The sequence below is a fragment of the Embiotoca jacksoni genome, unplaced genomic scaffold, assembly GCF_022577435.1.
Source record: "Embiotoca jacksoni isolate LCO1_2020_lvr unplaced genomic scaffold, fEmbJac1.0.p SCAF_7, whole genome shotgun sequence".
Classification (NCBI taxonomy): Eukaryota; Metazoa; Chordata; class Actinopteri; family Embiotocidae; genus Embiotoca; species Embiotoca jacksoni.
In genome coordinates this window covers 3,518,690-3,532,763 of record NW_027185425.1, presented here as the reverse complement: position 1 = coordinate 3,532,763, position 14,074 = coordinate 3,518,690, and the positions used below count along the sequence as shown (strand labels likewise).

At 42.5% G+C, this 14,074-nt stretch overlaps 2 protein-coding genes across 5 annotated transcripts; both read right to left on the bottom strand.

Moving 5' to 3' along the window:
- Window positions 1-1,263: 1,263 nt before the first annotated feature.
- Window positions 1,264-4,733, bottom strand: LOC138214855 (uncharacterized). Of its 2 annotated transcripts, none has more exons than XM_069176691.1 (3): window positions 4,216-4,733; window positions 2,702-2,905; window positions 1,264-1,823 (listed from the first exon to the last, which is right to left on the bottom strand). In XM_069176691.1, exons 2-3 carry the CDS (start codon window positions 2,845-2,847, stop codon window positions 1,556-1,558), a joined length of 414 nt encoding a protein of 137 aa, XP_069032792.1. In that variant the 5' UTR covers window positions 2,848-2,905; window positions 4,216-4,733; the 3' UTR covers window positions 1,264-1,555. The 2 variants fall into 2 exon arrangements, with proteins under 2 accessions (XP_069032792.1, XP_069032791.1); XM_069176690.1 differs by having other exon boundaries at window positions 2,702-2,902.
- Window positions 4,734-8,463: 3,730 nt separating this feature from the next.
- Window positions 8,464-12,398, bottom strand: LOC138214483 (probable thiopurine S-methyltransferase). Of its 3 annotated transcripts, none has more exons than XM_069176142.1 (9): window positions 12,310-12,398; window positions 11,458-11,580; window positions 11,037-11,129; window positions 10,730-10,862; window positions 9,568-9,620; window positions 9,410-9,484; window positions 9,170-9,255; window positions 8,975-9,019; window positions 8,464-8,764 (listed from the first exon to the last, which is right to left on the bottom strand). In XM_069176142.1, the coding sequence occupies exons 2-9, from the start codon at window positions 11,562-11,564 to the stop codon at window positions 8,646-8,648; spliced, it is 711 nt and encodes a 236-aa protein (XP_069032243.1). In that variant the 5' UTR covers window positions 11,565-11,580; window positions 12,310-12,398; the 3' UTR covers window positions 8,464-8,645. The 3 variants fall into 3 exon arrangements, with proteins under 3 accessions (XP_069032243.1, XP_069032242.1, XP_069032244.1); XM_069176141.1 differs by having other exon boundaries at window positions 12,218-12,355; XM_069176143.1 differs by lacking the exon at window positions 12,310-12,398 and adding an exon at window positions 11,768-12,012.
- Between the last annotated feature and the right edge of the window lie 1,676 nt (window positions 12,399-14,074).

Genomic DNA, 14,074 nt, shown 5'->3' with positions numbered 1-14,074 from the left:
AATTCAACTCGAGGATGACGAAAAATGGTGGAGAATTTTCTTTTTGGAATTCAACTCCAAGGCCAATGGGTTCTTTTAGCCAGTTCGACTTCAGGCCTAGCCATGGTGAAGTCCATTTTCAATACACAGTAGCATCAAAGTCACTTTATAGCGAGGTTAAAGAAATCGTTTGACATTTTCTGAAGCCTTATTGGATTTATTGCCGAGAGTTGGCCGAGAGAAACGTTACCATTTGGAGATGGATATTGATCTTCTCGCCTCAACAAGAAGGAGAATGAGCGTGTGTCACAAAACATTTTGGCGGCCAGCCTTTCAGTGTAACATATCAATTACAGATGGCAGCCTGTGCTCCGCAGCCAGTGTACCTCTTTGATTAACCATCCAGGCCGGGCAGAAGGACCTGCTAACTGCCAAGGCAGGTTTCACTGTGTCAAGTATCTGACAGCTTGTCTGGTATTAGCCTCTGAGCAGTGGAGGAGGAAGTCGAAGGGAACGAGGGAGGAGAGGGAAAGTGAAACTAACCGTCGGGGGGGACAAAAGACGAGACGGTCGGGGAAGAGGAGGGGAAAAAGTGACAGGGCTCATTTGACGAGTACAATTTTCCTTATTCGATTGTTCGTGCTCTACGACCTGAATAAAAAAAATAAAAAAAAAAACAAGCAAGAAAAATGTAATTGTGCCAGCCGTACTCGGGCAAAACGGAGAGATGCTTGACTTAATCATTTTGGGGGGTGGGGGTGGGGGTGGAACAGCGTATATTTAAACCAAGTGCACTTCAAAAATTTGAAACTTAATTTAAAATATATCTCGTGACCCATCCCCCATCCGAATGCCTGAGCTTCCCAGGCCTCCTCCTTCCTCTCCTCAGAGGGCTTAACTCCACTCCTGGTGTCCCAGATTACACAGCCAATTAGGGCGAAGGCAAAGCCCCTTCTGCTACCAAGCCTGGCTAGAGAGTGGTTTGTGAGAGTGTGTGTGCAATTGTGTGTGTGTGTGGGGTGAGGGTGGGGGGGGCACCGGTTCACGTCATTGTCAGCCCGGTGTGAGGCAGCACAAGGACACAGAATTATACGAACATCTAAAAGGAAAGACCTTCCAGAAAAAAAAAAAAAAAAAAACAAGATCAGGATGACAAACTCAGTGAGGAAGTCATACATTTATTTCCAAAATACATATTCTCCAATGTGAATTATGCACGCCTCATCTTCATATACGAATTGAACATCATCCAGAATATAGAAAGTGGAGACCTTCAAAGTTGAATTATGGATTTCATTATATTTTATTCAAGAGCACCACCAGCTGGCAGGTACTAAACAGATTTATATTCGGGGCCAATTCCCAGCAAATAGCGAGTGTGATCACAGTCCAGCAAGGTGCTTTCCAAAAATGATCCACACCTGAGCAGAGCAAAGCGAAAACTCAGCTGCTGCCTGAATCCTGAACCGACTGCTCCGGACTGCGAGTCTAAGCACATGCAACTCCCCTGTTAACGCCACGGAGGATGCACTCCAGAGACACTCTGTCGCTTTCACACATACCTCATTCGCCTCATTCAGTCTGCGAGGTCGATGGAGGCGGCAGAGTTTTTGGTGTTTGTGAGGGTGGTGCTCCCGCATCCGCCGAAGCCCGTCGCCTCGAGTGTCGCGAAACTCGACTTGCTACCCTGAGCACAAACTCCAGGGCGACCTGCGCTGTCGTCGTGGACGTCACCGCCTGGTTCATCCTCGTCCCCGTCCTCGTCCCCGTCGCTTTTCTCTTCTCCCCGGGGTGTCAGGGTACCGTGGCTGAACTGACCCAAAGGCTTGCCGAGAATCCCGAAGCTAAGTATGTAAAAGGTAAGAGAGAGGAAAAAAAACCAAAAAAAACATTTAAGTTCATAAATGCTATTTTGGAGGACAGATGTTTCGTAACTTAAACCAAAAAAAACAAAGAAACTGAACACTACTTATCTTGAAATCTACAAGTCATTTCACATTTTTAGATTAACTGAAGAAGTAGATGGCAATGAATGTTATTTTATTTTTATTTTTTTTTTAAATTTTTTATCCAGCAACATTTTTTTAAATGTCAATCAGTTATATTAATAAGTGCTTCTGCAGGTCTGTGTAAAAACTACAACATTTTATTAAAAATAACCAATTCATTTTATAACTAAACAACCAAAACTACACAGGTTATGTTTATGTAACCACTGGGGAAAGTGTGATAAAAAAAAATAAAAAAAAAATCACATGAAGTAGATATTAATTATAAAAAGCTTGTTACAGCTAACTTTCCTTTACAATAACGATCAGAGCAGATGTAAATACAGCTTTATGGTACGATTTAGATTTTTCTGTCACACATCGAGGGCAGGTGGCAGATTCTTCTGACCCTCATCTCCTCAGGAACGTGATGAGACCATCGGCATCTGTTCTCAGAAGTAAAGCTCCAGCTCGCAGGGAAGTTAAGCATTTAGTCAGATTAAAAACTCAGACATTTTGCTGAGGAGTTAGTGGACCAAACCCGAACTGAAATGCCACAATCAAATCAACAGGATGCTTTGAGTGATTGGATAACATGTTTACCGTAAGATATTTGTCACACACACACGCACACGGCGTAACCACTATTTGGCGTACGGCAACGGCATCGCCCCCTTGATGGCACTAAATCACATCCTCCCGAGTGTTACATGGCGTACAACGCTTCACATCACCTGACACTGGCCAGCTGCTGGTCGAGCTGCTCCGCCAGGGCCTCGGTGTCACAGCGCTCGGCCTGCAGCGGGGTCCGACTCCTGGCCCAGCTGCCGAGGAACAGATGGGGTGACTGTTCTTTGGGCGAGGGCAGCAGAGACACCATCAGAGGGGATCGCTGATTAACTACACTGCTCAGGGACGCACGCCTCTGAGACGTCCTGCTTAAAAAAAAATAAAAAAGTCACATCGAGGAACGGGGCCAAAAGAATGTAATGAACATATTGTATATAAGCATTCAAGGGAACATTGAAAATCCAAAAAAGATGTATTCGAGGAAACAGAGGGCAGCGAGTTTTCCCAGCAGTGTGCACGCATTTCACGCTAGAAAATCTAACTTTGGCACTGTATGCATATTTCACGCCAATAATTATACTAAATATTATAATAAGGAATAAGTGTCCGTAAATAATACTTCATCCACTCGCAGACAACAGCTGTGTAAACCGTTTGAAAAGGAGCATTCCTCACGTATTCCATTTTGTCATATATACCAATGGTACTTTTGGTGGAAACTTAAAACAAATATCCAGAACTAATTAATCAGGAAATCTGCTGTGGTAGTCAGACGTTCCAGAACCAGGTGCTGCTCCAGAACAAAAAAAAAAAAAAAAATGTATTCTGTTTTTAGCGGAGTCTTCTTGTGCGTGCTGAAGCTAGGCCAAATTATTTCATGTACATCTGCCCTCAGGAGGAGAGCGAGCTTCAAGCCCGGCTTTTGATTGTTTGGTCTCAACCTGACAGCAGTAAAGCACGCTGGGCCTCCGACAGCTTACACAACTGCCAATCTCGTGTCAGGCAGAACTGAGCAACATGAAACAGGCCGTCAGACAGTTCCTCCTATCGGACGCAGCCACGAATCTGTCGACATCAATCATATTTCAGTCTGAGGTCTGACACGACATCCATCAAACACAACAAATTTTACTGCCTGAGCCATTACGTTATTTGCTGTGTAATGTGTTGAACCAGAGTGAGGCTGGTTAAACATACAAATGGTTCAACTGAAAAGCAATGTTAGTTTAGTTTTGAGATTCATTTCCAAATAACAAATCCCAAAGGAGTAACACTGAGCAAGAAACTGAAAAGTCCTCTTTAAAATGCATTAGTTATGCAAGATGTGTCCACTTAAAGTGTATTATGGGCAGGAAACACATTTGGGCTCCCCAAGCTCAAAGCTTTGTCACGTTTAAATTCAGAATAACAAATCTAATTTTCTTTCCACTTTGCCAAAACATAATTTTGTCCACATTTCTAGTCTTAACTAGCCAGTTTGTACTTGGTTGGTAATTTTACAGAGAAAGGACCATAACCAAGAGCGCAACTGCTATAACAAATAGTGTCTGTTGAACTATATTTTTTGGTGCAACACTGTGCGAATACGCAAAAAGTGCGTTTACTTCTTTCAAAAAGTATGTACATGCACATGCATTCACAACACCTCACCACAACCTTGACCCCATTTTAAATGTACCTTTGCTTGAATGCACTAGTACGGCTCGTCTCCTTGCGGTCAGCTGCTCCCGTCTTCACTGAACCGTTAACTGTAGCGGAGGTCGTTCCCGAGTCCCCGTCAGTCCTGTTCCTCACGGCCGTGTTGAAGGTGTCAGAGTACAAAAGACGCCCCACCTCCTCTTGGATGTCCCTCAGGTCCTTCCTGCCAAATGTCACCCAGGCCACGTAGCAGAGGAAGCTGTACAAGCACTGGAAACCGAGTGTGAGGGAGACTTTCTTTTATCTTTGTATGAATTCTTTTTTTTTTTTTTTAAGTCATTTGTTTGGACATTCATCCATTTTGTCCCTGCATTCCCCGAGTGAACATTTACAATCTCTACTTTCTGAGCAAAGATCCGGGCAGCCACTGATTCTTCTGTGTTTTCGAAAAAGGTCACGACAGCTATTTCTGTTCCAGAAAGGTCACATACATGGCAGGCAATAAGACGCTGCTGTTTGCGTGATATTTCTCTCTCTGTCCACCCACCTGGCTAAATAGTGGAGGGAGCCTGTCAAAGCAAAGCACCTGCGTTGAGTCAACATCCCCTACCCCCTAACTAATTCATTAAGGTCACCAGGCATAACCAGCACTCAATGTCGTTCTGTTCTGCTCCGTGCCGTCTGCATTCACAGATGGCGGCGTGGCCTTCACCCCGACCGGCTGAAGGCTCCGTTTTTGTGTGCCAAGGAGGCAACGCAGTTACGAGTGTTTCAACACGCTGCTTTCACAAGGAAACTATGTTTTAAAAATTAGGTGACTGGTAGCTGGAACAAATCAGGATCAGTAATTACTTCCTAACATTCATCTTACTATTACAAATTTAAACCTTTTAAGGAGAGAACTGACAACAAAGAACAACGGTTGTGAAGTGAAGTGTGAAGTGAAAAAGAGTGTTGTTTTTTTTCAGGGCACCCTGAAGAAGGCTGTTTGAGCCGCTACACGTGGGTTGTAACCCAGTTATATTTTAACATTTATAAGCAGCTTGTTAGCCATCTGAATAAAGGCGTTTTATTTTTTGCCAGAACAGGGCCTTTTTTTTTTTTTTTTTTGGGTGTTCCCTACCAAAGAGTACATCACACGAGTTTGAACTTCTAAGCACACTGCACATGTTCCTGTTTGAACATGTAGACGTGGGATACAAGCACAGAAGTGTTATAGGCGACGTCATGCACACAGCTGATCAAATATATGTTCCAAAATCAAAACGGAAAAGAAAAAACAAAAAAACACAACTGCAAGAGTCAAAAACCAGCTCATAAAGCACTGAAATCTCCAGGGTGAATAAAATAATTTATCTTGAGAGCTGTTAGCACTTTATTTCATTTAAAAGGTTCATAGTATTTCGAAGCAAAATCCAGCTCTTGGAGAGATAGTGTTTTCAAGTCTGTCCCAAAAACAATACACACATCCACAAAAAAAAAAACCTGAATGACATCTGAGTGTTGGTGATGGCATTCCTGCCTCAACCGCTCATTCACTATAACTATCCAACAGTACGCAGGAGGGATTTTGAAAATGTAACATGGGCGGTGCGTCCTGGTATCGATCCGAATACTGCAGAATGAAGAGTGCCGTCTTCGCCTTCCACCTCTATGATAGATCTGAAGGAATACTCACCTGTGATATGGCGGATTCTGTTCTCTCTCCAGGTCCATCATCAGGCTGAAGTAACGGACCGCCAGCTTCCTTTGAGCAATGTCCCTTTTGGTCGAAGTCTCGAGCATCATCTGGCGCTCTGTGACGGTGTTTACACTGGCATGTTGGGAAGAAAGGGAGTGAAGGTGTACAAATACGGGACGGAGAAGACAGAACATAGATAGTAACTGTAAAACATACCAAAGCATTACTTTAAAAGGGAATAATCACCAACCTGCAAGATACATGATGGAAATATACAGTATAATAGACTACGTTCTTCTATCTTTATACTTACACCATTAAAGATGCACGTTTATTCTCCAGAGACTTGTGCTCAAAGAAACAAGACAGGTAAAGAAGAAGGGCAGTCAGGACTTCATCCAGCCCTTTATTCCTGGAAACACACACAGGGAAGTAGTAGTAATAATGTGACAGGTCTTTGATTATATGATATACCGGCAAAAAAAAAGAAAAGGTGCGTATGTATGAATTCATGTCAGGTATCGGCTTACTTTAGAACATCCAGAAAGCCGGATGGAATGGGAAGCAAATGATTCTCCTGCAGCAAACTGACAGCCACCTCTACAACACAGAAAGCGTTGTTGCTCAGAACAGGGCCAAAGGTAATCTCGCTGTTATTAGGTAGAGAAATATGTGATTTTCTGGTGGCAGAATGGTATCACCCTTTGTCGAAGAGGTATGTTTTGTTTTCTTTGATATGAAGGATGGGGGAAGACATTTGAAAAGCAATCACTAGGAGATGGCTCACACATCGCACAGTGGGGACAAGCGCCGAGAATAAATCTCAAAATATATCCTGCGGTCATTATTTGGTGGCTACAACACCTCTATCTTTTTTTTATTTTACAAGTAATGTGGTAAATAATAACAAATCTAGTCAGGTGTACTCTTTATTCCTGTACACTCGCACAAATCTAAAATCCTATTTGACTTTAAAACAGTATTGTCGTCATTTGTCCAACATCATATTGACACTTGCGTTTTACGTCATCGATAGTGACGTGGCGGCCCCGCCTCCTCATCAGGGAGGACCTGTACGCATCCAGATGAGCGGGGTTCAGACGCTTCCTGATACTTTGGTGCCCTCTACGGTTCAACGTGTAAACCTCAGCCAACCTGAGGAGACCGACGCGGTCAACATGTGAAGGTTAGTATAAAACGTGTTAATAACAATAATAATAAGTTACCATCAACACAGCCGAATAACAGCGAACAGACATTTATTTTCGAAAAAGCTTAATTTCTGACGCAGGCCTACCACGCAGCTCGCTGCTGAAGCTCGTTGAAATGTCCACTGGTTTGGCTCTTTTTCTTGAAAACACCTTCCTCTGCTGCAGAAGAACTAGAAGGTGAAGAAAGGTGTTTACTTTCATTTTTTTTTTTTTTTTTTTTTTTTTTTTTTTTTTTTAAAAACAAGGTCTCGTGATTGCTCGCAGGTGCAGCGCGTTAAAACAGCTGATTTGCGCCAGCTGCCCTCACCTGACAAACTCCACAGTTCGGGATTCGTCATCCCACACCCAGCGGCCCGGAGGCGGAAGACTCACCTGAAAGGTACTCATTTAATGTCAAACCGCGGGTTTTAAAGTTGAAATGTGAACGTTGAGCATTATTTTTTTTTTGAACTAGGCCCGTGCTCCTTCCTCTTCGCCGTTTGTTAATGTTAAGACATCGTATCCAGGGAACAGCCAATGGCGAAGCAGCTGGCCCCCGGTAGAGGACCCGTCCCGTCCTCCAGACATTTTTTTTTTTTTTAACTCAGCTTCGTACTTTTTTAATGATGAGCACTAGTTGGCGTTACTTCTGTCCGTGATCCCAGAGATCCCAGCCGTGTGGTTGAGTACAATGGATTTCCATATGCTGTTTCTGTGATTGATGTTGGCAGTTAAGGCTGCACTACTCCTCCCCCAGATCCCGGATGACTCTTATTGGGATTTATAGTGAAATGCTTCATTTTTTGTTCTTGGGAGGTCAAACGGGGGATTTGGACCTCTCCGGGGTGAAACTGACCCCAAGCATAAGAAACTCCACCTTCATCAAATGCTCCCAAAAGGCTGGTTTGTCGCAAAGGAAGGGCTATCGCTTTCGTACTTTCTATTGCCTGTTCGGTTTCGGTAAGATCAGAAGCAAAGGTAAAACGGGTTTAAAATGAATATATATACGTGTGTATTTGTAATTCAGCAACAATGAACAATCATGAATCTTTAGATTGTCTTGTTTGTACCTAAAATTGAGTACTTTTTACTTTGATTTCACTTTTAATATCTATTTAAAAACCATGAAACCTACAGATTTCTCACAACTGTAACATGAAAAAAACCAACTTATGAGTATTGTGGCATTACCATTTCTAAACTTTGATTTCTGAAGCATTAATCTTGTTAGGGCTATGTCTTTAGTGTAAATTGGTTTGTTTTTTCAGGTATTTCTTACAAATATTTTTGATTAATGTGTGTGTGTGTATATATATATATATATATATATATATATATATATATATATAAAAAGACCTAAAAATAGATTTGGATGGACAACAGCTACCCCACCAGTTTCAAAAACACCACAGACATCTTGGTACAAAGCACGTTTTATTTTTTATTTCTATTCTTTCATTTGGTCTATTGTACAATTTTGAGGCTTTCTGAAAGTTTGAGTGTATCAAAAATATGTTGAAGCATAACTTTCTTTTCGCCAGAATTTGCATTTATCTAGGATCTGCTTTCCTAAGCTCTCTAAACTCACGAGCTCGTTCTTTAACTGCTCTTTAGGGTGATGAGGTGCACATTTTCAGTGAAGTAGTCCAGCCCCCAGTCTCGCTGCCTGTCTGTCAGGACATCCGCTGACTGCAGCAGCTCGATATCGCAGCTGTTCCCTGAGTAAAGAAGAAGAAGAAGAAATGCACCATTTTAAAAACCGCAAATTAATCTCAGCAAAACGTATATCCAACTGGCATCCAAGTAACACTTTTTAGTAACACTTTATAGTGCTCTTCATACCGTGTTTTGGTTCATTTCTAGTCCTTTGTTTTATGATTTAAGTACAGAAATAATCAGCCATAGTTGTTCTTTTTATAATAACTCACCAAACAGGCTGTGCACTTGCTCAGCTGGCACAAAAAAGGGAGGACCTGAGAGACAAATACAGTCATAAATATCTTTGTTTTTGACAAATAGACTCCAATAAAATATATTAAAATGAAAATAAGCAGCTTTTGTCTTGAGACCAGAGATGTGTTTGAATCTCTCACACAGTGCCTGCTATTTTACAGAATTGCTACCTTTATATAATTCAGGATTGTAGAGAAAAGTGTCCAAAAGGTATTTGCAGTCTTTGGCCATCAGAGAAACTATGAGAGCAGCATACCTGCAACATAGATGAATAGGACAACAATGTTATCCAACGTTTTTTTTTTTTTTTTTTATGTATAATGAATTAGCTAATATTTATTTTCTTAGAATTATTTACATTTAGTTTGCCGAGTCTGTTAAAAAAAAACAAGGTTTTGGTCTCATCTTACTTTTCTCTGTCTTCTGGGTTGATGGCCACCAGAGATCCTCTGTCCCAAATCGCTCCAAACTGACCCTCCATGGAACTGTGGAATTAAGAAACGGTAGATCACCTTCGAGTAATTTAACCTATAAAACGGATGAAAACCTACGAGTGGATTATGCTCACCTGGTGAAGTTGAACAGGTCGCATTGATACAGGGAGATATTTTTCTCTGAGCTCTGTGGAACAAAGACAGTGCGGCTGAACAACTTTGTCCGTGCCTGCCGAAAGAACGCGTTATGACGTTCTCGTATACAGAACATGCTATTTCGATAAAGATGTGTTTCTTTTCACCAGAACACCTTCACTGGTACGTAGCGGTCATTCGACCCTGACGGGTGAAGAGCTAGTGCTCTTTGAGGTGGGCTCCATCTAGTTCCTGCATTAGCAGAGCTTATTACCCGAGACCGACAAACCATTCAACTGTGATATCAGCGTTGTTTGTTTGTTTGTTTGTCGTTTCATTCCATTTGCCAGACAACAGCTCTTAATGTGGAAGGGCAATTATTTCAAATTGGTTCCCCGTCACAGAAAACCCACTGTATCCTCGGTTTTCCCCACGTAATGATAACAGCCCCGCGACTGTTTCACAACAGAAGTGTCGCCATATTTTGGCACTTGAATGTTTTCAAGGTGAAGCTGTGGCACAGCAGCAGAAACTTCACACGGCTCGGATTTAGTAAATTGTGCAAATAGTGATGCTGATACCGATTGTTGGCGAGTTAGTGAGCTTTACTTCTGAATATTCATGCAATTTGATTGAGATGAAGATGTCTTTTTTTTAAAAGACAGACCTGAGAACCTGGTATGATGAACCCTCGAAGCCACGCGATCCTGTGACCTGGTCGTGGTTATTAGTTCTGAACTTAACTAAGCATGTTGACTATCTCGGCAGCGTGGACGGCAAAGTTACCGCAGTATAACTTGGTCGATCTTGTGTTACGAGTGGAACGGCACTGGGGTCGACAAGCGTGCACCCGTTTAAGGGCAGCGGCAGCAGCCGGAGCAAACAGGATATCCCCGTAAAATCACAAACAGTAACACCGGATTACATGCTGCATCATTTCCCACGATTCCTCTGTGCATGTGAAGGCAATTACACCACCAACTATACGAGCTAACGTTACAGTATGCGAATATATTAGATGGCTATTATAGTTATATTGCAGACCTCGACTTGACCTGAATTTTTTTTTCGCGCTGTCATATGGATGCGTCACCAGATGTGACGAGTAAGAATATAAAACGCATGTTTACACACACACACACACACGCGCGCTTCACCTACCTTGTAAACCTTTGCTCCAGGTATGGCAGGAACGGGCTCCTCGCTGTACGTCAGGTTATTCTCCTCAAAAAACTTTTTTATACCCTTCTCAGAAATCTCCACCCCGACCACCGAGTGGCCCATGTCTGCTAACCTGAGAATCACACGGAGAGGAAAAGAAGAAGTTAAAACTGAGATCACAGAGGAAATATTGATATTGCAGGGTGACCGTAAAAGAAAAGAACTGACATATTATGGCAGATATCGCAGCTGTAAGTGTAAACTATTAATTGTGATCCATTATATTGGATGTAGAGACTTTTCATACCACTTCATATCTACAGCTTTCCCACAGAGAGGGAAGAAGAAGTGGACTCCAGTCCGTCCACTGACAACTTTGTCAATATTGGCCTCCAGCATCCTGTAAAAAACAACAACCAAGAAAGAACATCACTATTAACAGCAAAACACACATCCCTGTGTATGTATTTGAAATAGCTGGGTTTACTCCACTTTAACATCTCACTCTTAACTTCAGAACCGCAATCTCTAAATGATATGAAGATGTCTGGACTGAATAAGCCTCGTTGATGGGCCTCATTCGCCTCCTGTATTTATCTTTTCTGTCATCGTTGGGAGAATTTGTGCGTTTACAGTTGATGTAATCTTGTAAAGTCCTTGTGTTTTCCAAAGACTTTTGTTCCCCCCCTCATTCCGCTGCCAGCGTGGATAACAAATGCGGTCTTTACTTGTGCACTTGAGGCTGATGGAAGCCAATTCTGTCCTCTTGCCAGCGATCCTCCCATTCTCCGAGTGCCATGACCCGGTCGGCCTGCGGTGCCAGCGCGGTGCTCATGTTTGCCTGACCCCAACTATTAGAAAATAACAAAGAGGAGCGAAGAGAAAGCATTCATATCCGTGTCAGGAGACAGGGGAGGGGGTGAGAACACATGATGCACACAGTCACACGTTCTCGCACATAAACACATGTAGAACAGCTGCACGGTGAAAGTTACGATGGGAAGTATAAAACAAGCCTTTAGAGAGCAATTAACGTGCCTGCAGGGTTACGAAACCTAGAGTCCAACTGCTCGAGTCCACTGGTAGATTATTATTACAGAAGAATCAGCTGCAGCCAGAGCAGACACGGTTGAAGGTCATGCAATCTACACGTAGGTCCCGTTATCGGTGTCCTCTGATGTGTAAACACCCCCCTGGTGAACTGGAGAGCCTCTGGCCCACATGGCTTCATCTTTAGTGTCAACTGTCCCAGCTTCTTGAAATAAACGCATTTCTCTTTGTCACGTGAGAACCGTGACGTGACGAACCCTGCCAAACGACTTGCATAACATTTTGGAGCATTGTCTACTGTGAAGAACTAGATTGTACCGTTTTAATGCTGTCAACAATAACACGATAAGAGATGTAATATTCAAATATTATGACCAGAGGTAATTCAATTATTAGCCGGGGATGCGGAACTTTTTCATGTGTCAGGTCCTCGCTTACCCAACAGCAGCCTGCCATACAACCAACCACAGTACTTTCAGCAGGACATCTGAATCCCTCATTTTGTCTTTTTATTCTAACCAGAAGCGTACCTTTCCTGAATGGAGACACTAATATTTGTTCAGCAACACACCGGCGACGGCGTTGATCATCCAAGCGTTTAAATCAATATACGGCGACTTTTATAGTATTTATTGCCCTGAGTTTGGTCTATCAGGAGACTCATTTGTTTCACTGCTATTGGATTGTCTCACAACAGCAGCCAACGTGCCAGGATCAGGACGGATGCAGTGCCTGACAGACCAAAATCAGGGATAAATACATGATGCCAGCCGGGTTCACTTCTGGTTTGGGAGGCGCTTAATGCTGCGTTCAGGTTACGTGGGAAATATGGGAGTTATCAGAATTTCTTGTACTTCTTTTTTTTTTTTTTTTTAAATACTTGTTCCGGGCGACCTCCAAAACAAACATTGTGTACAGGTTGGCCTTTATGATCACTTCAGTAAAAACAAAAAAATTCTGCTTGATTAAACTGGCGTAGAACACAAAGGCTGAACATACATCACCCTTTATTTGCTATGTGAAGGGTTCTTTATGGTTTCCCAGGCGTAGTAGAAAAAAAGTGAAAATTTAATTTTAGACTCCTATGAAGAGTGCATACTCTTTTTATGTTGTCACTTTACACTCCCGGACTTATTTGTGAATATTTATTTTGATTAGACCTATACTTAGGCCTAAACTTTTTCAAATTATTAGTCATACTAGTATCATTATAGTATTTCATATCACTTCTACTATTTCCTCATTAAATAAAGAATAATTTGCAATAGGAATCTTTTAAGAAAATGTATATTATAATTCTTGACACCGAAAACAACAGTTTTATTTAAAAAAAATATTTTAACTCAAGTTCCATACAAAGCAGTTGTAGGCCTATTAGAGCCTGTTTGATGCACTATATTTATTGAATTATCGTTGAACTATTAGGTTATGGATTCGTAATGCACTTTTGCTCCAATTCCTTCTTTTTTCTGTAAAAGCTTGGCTGTGACAGCTGTCACTAATCCTCAGAAAGCCTCTGCTCTGCTGCTCAGTGATTAGTCTCACTTTCCCAGTTTGCCTCTCTCCACACTTGGTTTGGTTCGGCGCTGCTGGAGCCAGCAGATCTACGTAGATACGATATTCTTCCCTCGCAAGAGAGAGAGAGAGAGAGAGAGAGAAAGCTGAGGGAAGGAAGAGGGATGAGGCTGATTTCATCCGGACACAGAGCGGCGCAAGAGCGTCAGAAATCCGGTGTAGAAATTCAGTGTCGAGACAAGGCGCTCTGTCGGTGCTGTTTTCTGTGATAATATCTTTTCTATCTACCTCATTAAACATGCATAGGCGCGTTGTTTCCAAAATAGAGGCCTGTTACTGAATCGTGATATAATGTTGAGTAACGGTTGCTCAATATCGTATTCTCGTCAGACCTGCACTTTAGCTGATAACTCCTTTTGTAGAATTAATAGAACTGCTGAAACATTAAAATTCCCCCCCCCCCCCCCAGGCTGGTGTCCCTCATCGGGCTACAAAGTCATCCTCTAATTGTGGCCCAGTATTTACGGTGCTCTATTGGAACCTATGTTTTCTGCAAAGCCGACTAGATTTTTCAATATTTGGCCACCAAAATCCGGAGACAATATTTAAAGGGGGACCGTAGAGATGTCACGCTCCTCCGTGTCAGTTCAATTCCTGTGCGTAATTCGGCGTTTCCAGAGCGCTCCAGTTGCGCAGGGTCGCATCCAGATGTGTGTTTTTCCTTTACGGTGCGACGAAGACACCGACGAGGCTCTGAACCAATCGGTGCCGCCCGGGGGC

Excerpts from the sequence above, each read along its gene's own strand:
- LOC138214855 (XM_069176691.1), bottom strand. The coding sequence starts at position 2,847 with ATGGTGTCTCTGCTGCCCTCGCCCAAAGAACAGTCACCCCATCTGTTC. Across the intron at positions 1,824-2,701 it reads CAGCAGCTGGCCAGTGTCAG|CTTCGGGATTCTCGGCAAGC; the intron begins GTGATGTGAAGC and ends TTACATACTTAG.
- LOC138214483 (XM_069176141.1), bottom strand. The coding sequence starts at position 12,279 with ATGAGGGATTCAGATGTCCTGCTGAAAGTACTGTGGTTGGTTGTATGG. Across the intron at positions 10,863-11,036 it reads AAAGCTGTAGATATGAAGTG|GTTAGCAGACATGGGCCACT; the intron begins GTATGAAAAGTC and ends TGTGATTCTCAG. Across the intron at positions 9,621-10,729 it reads CTGGAGCAAAGGTTTACAAG|AGCTCAGAGAAAAATATCTC; the intron begins GTAGGTGAAGCG and ends TTTGTTCCACAG.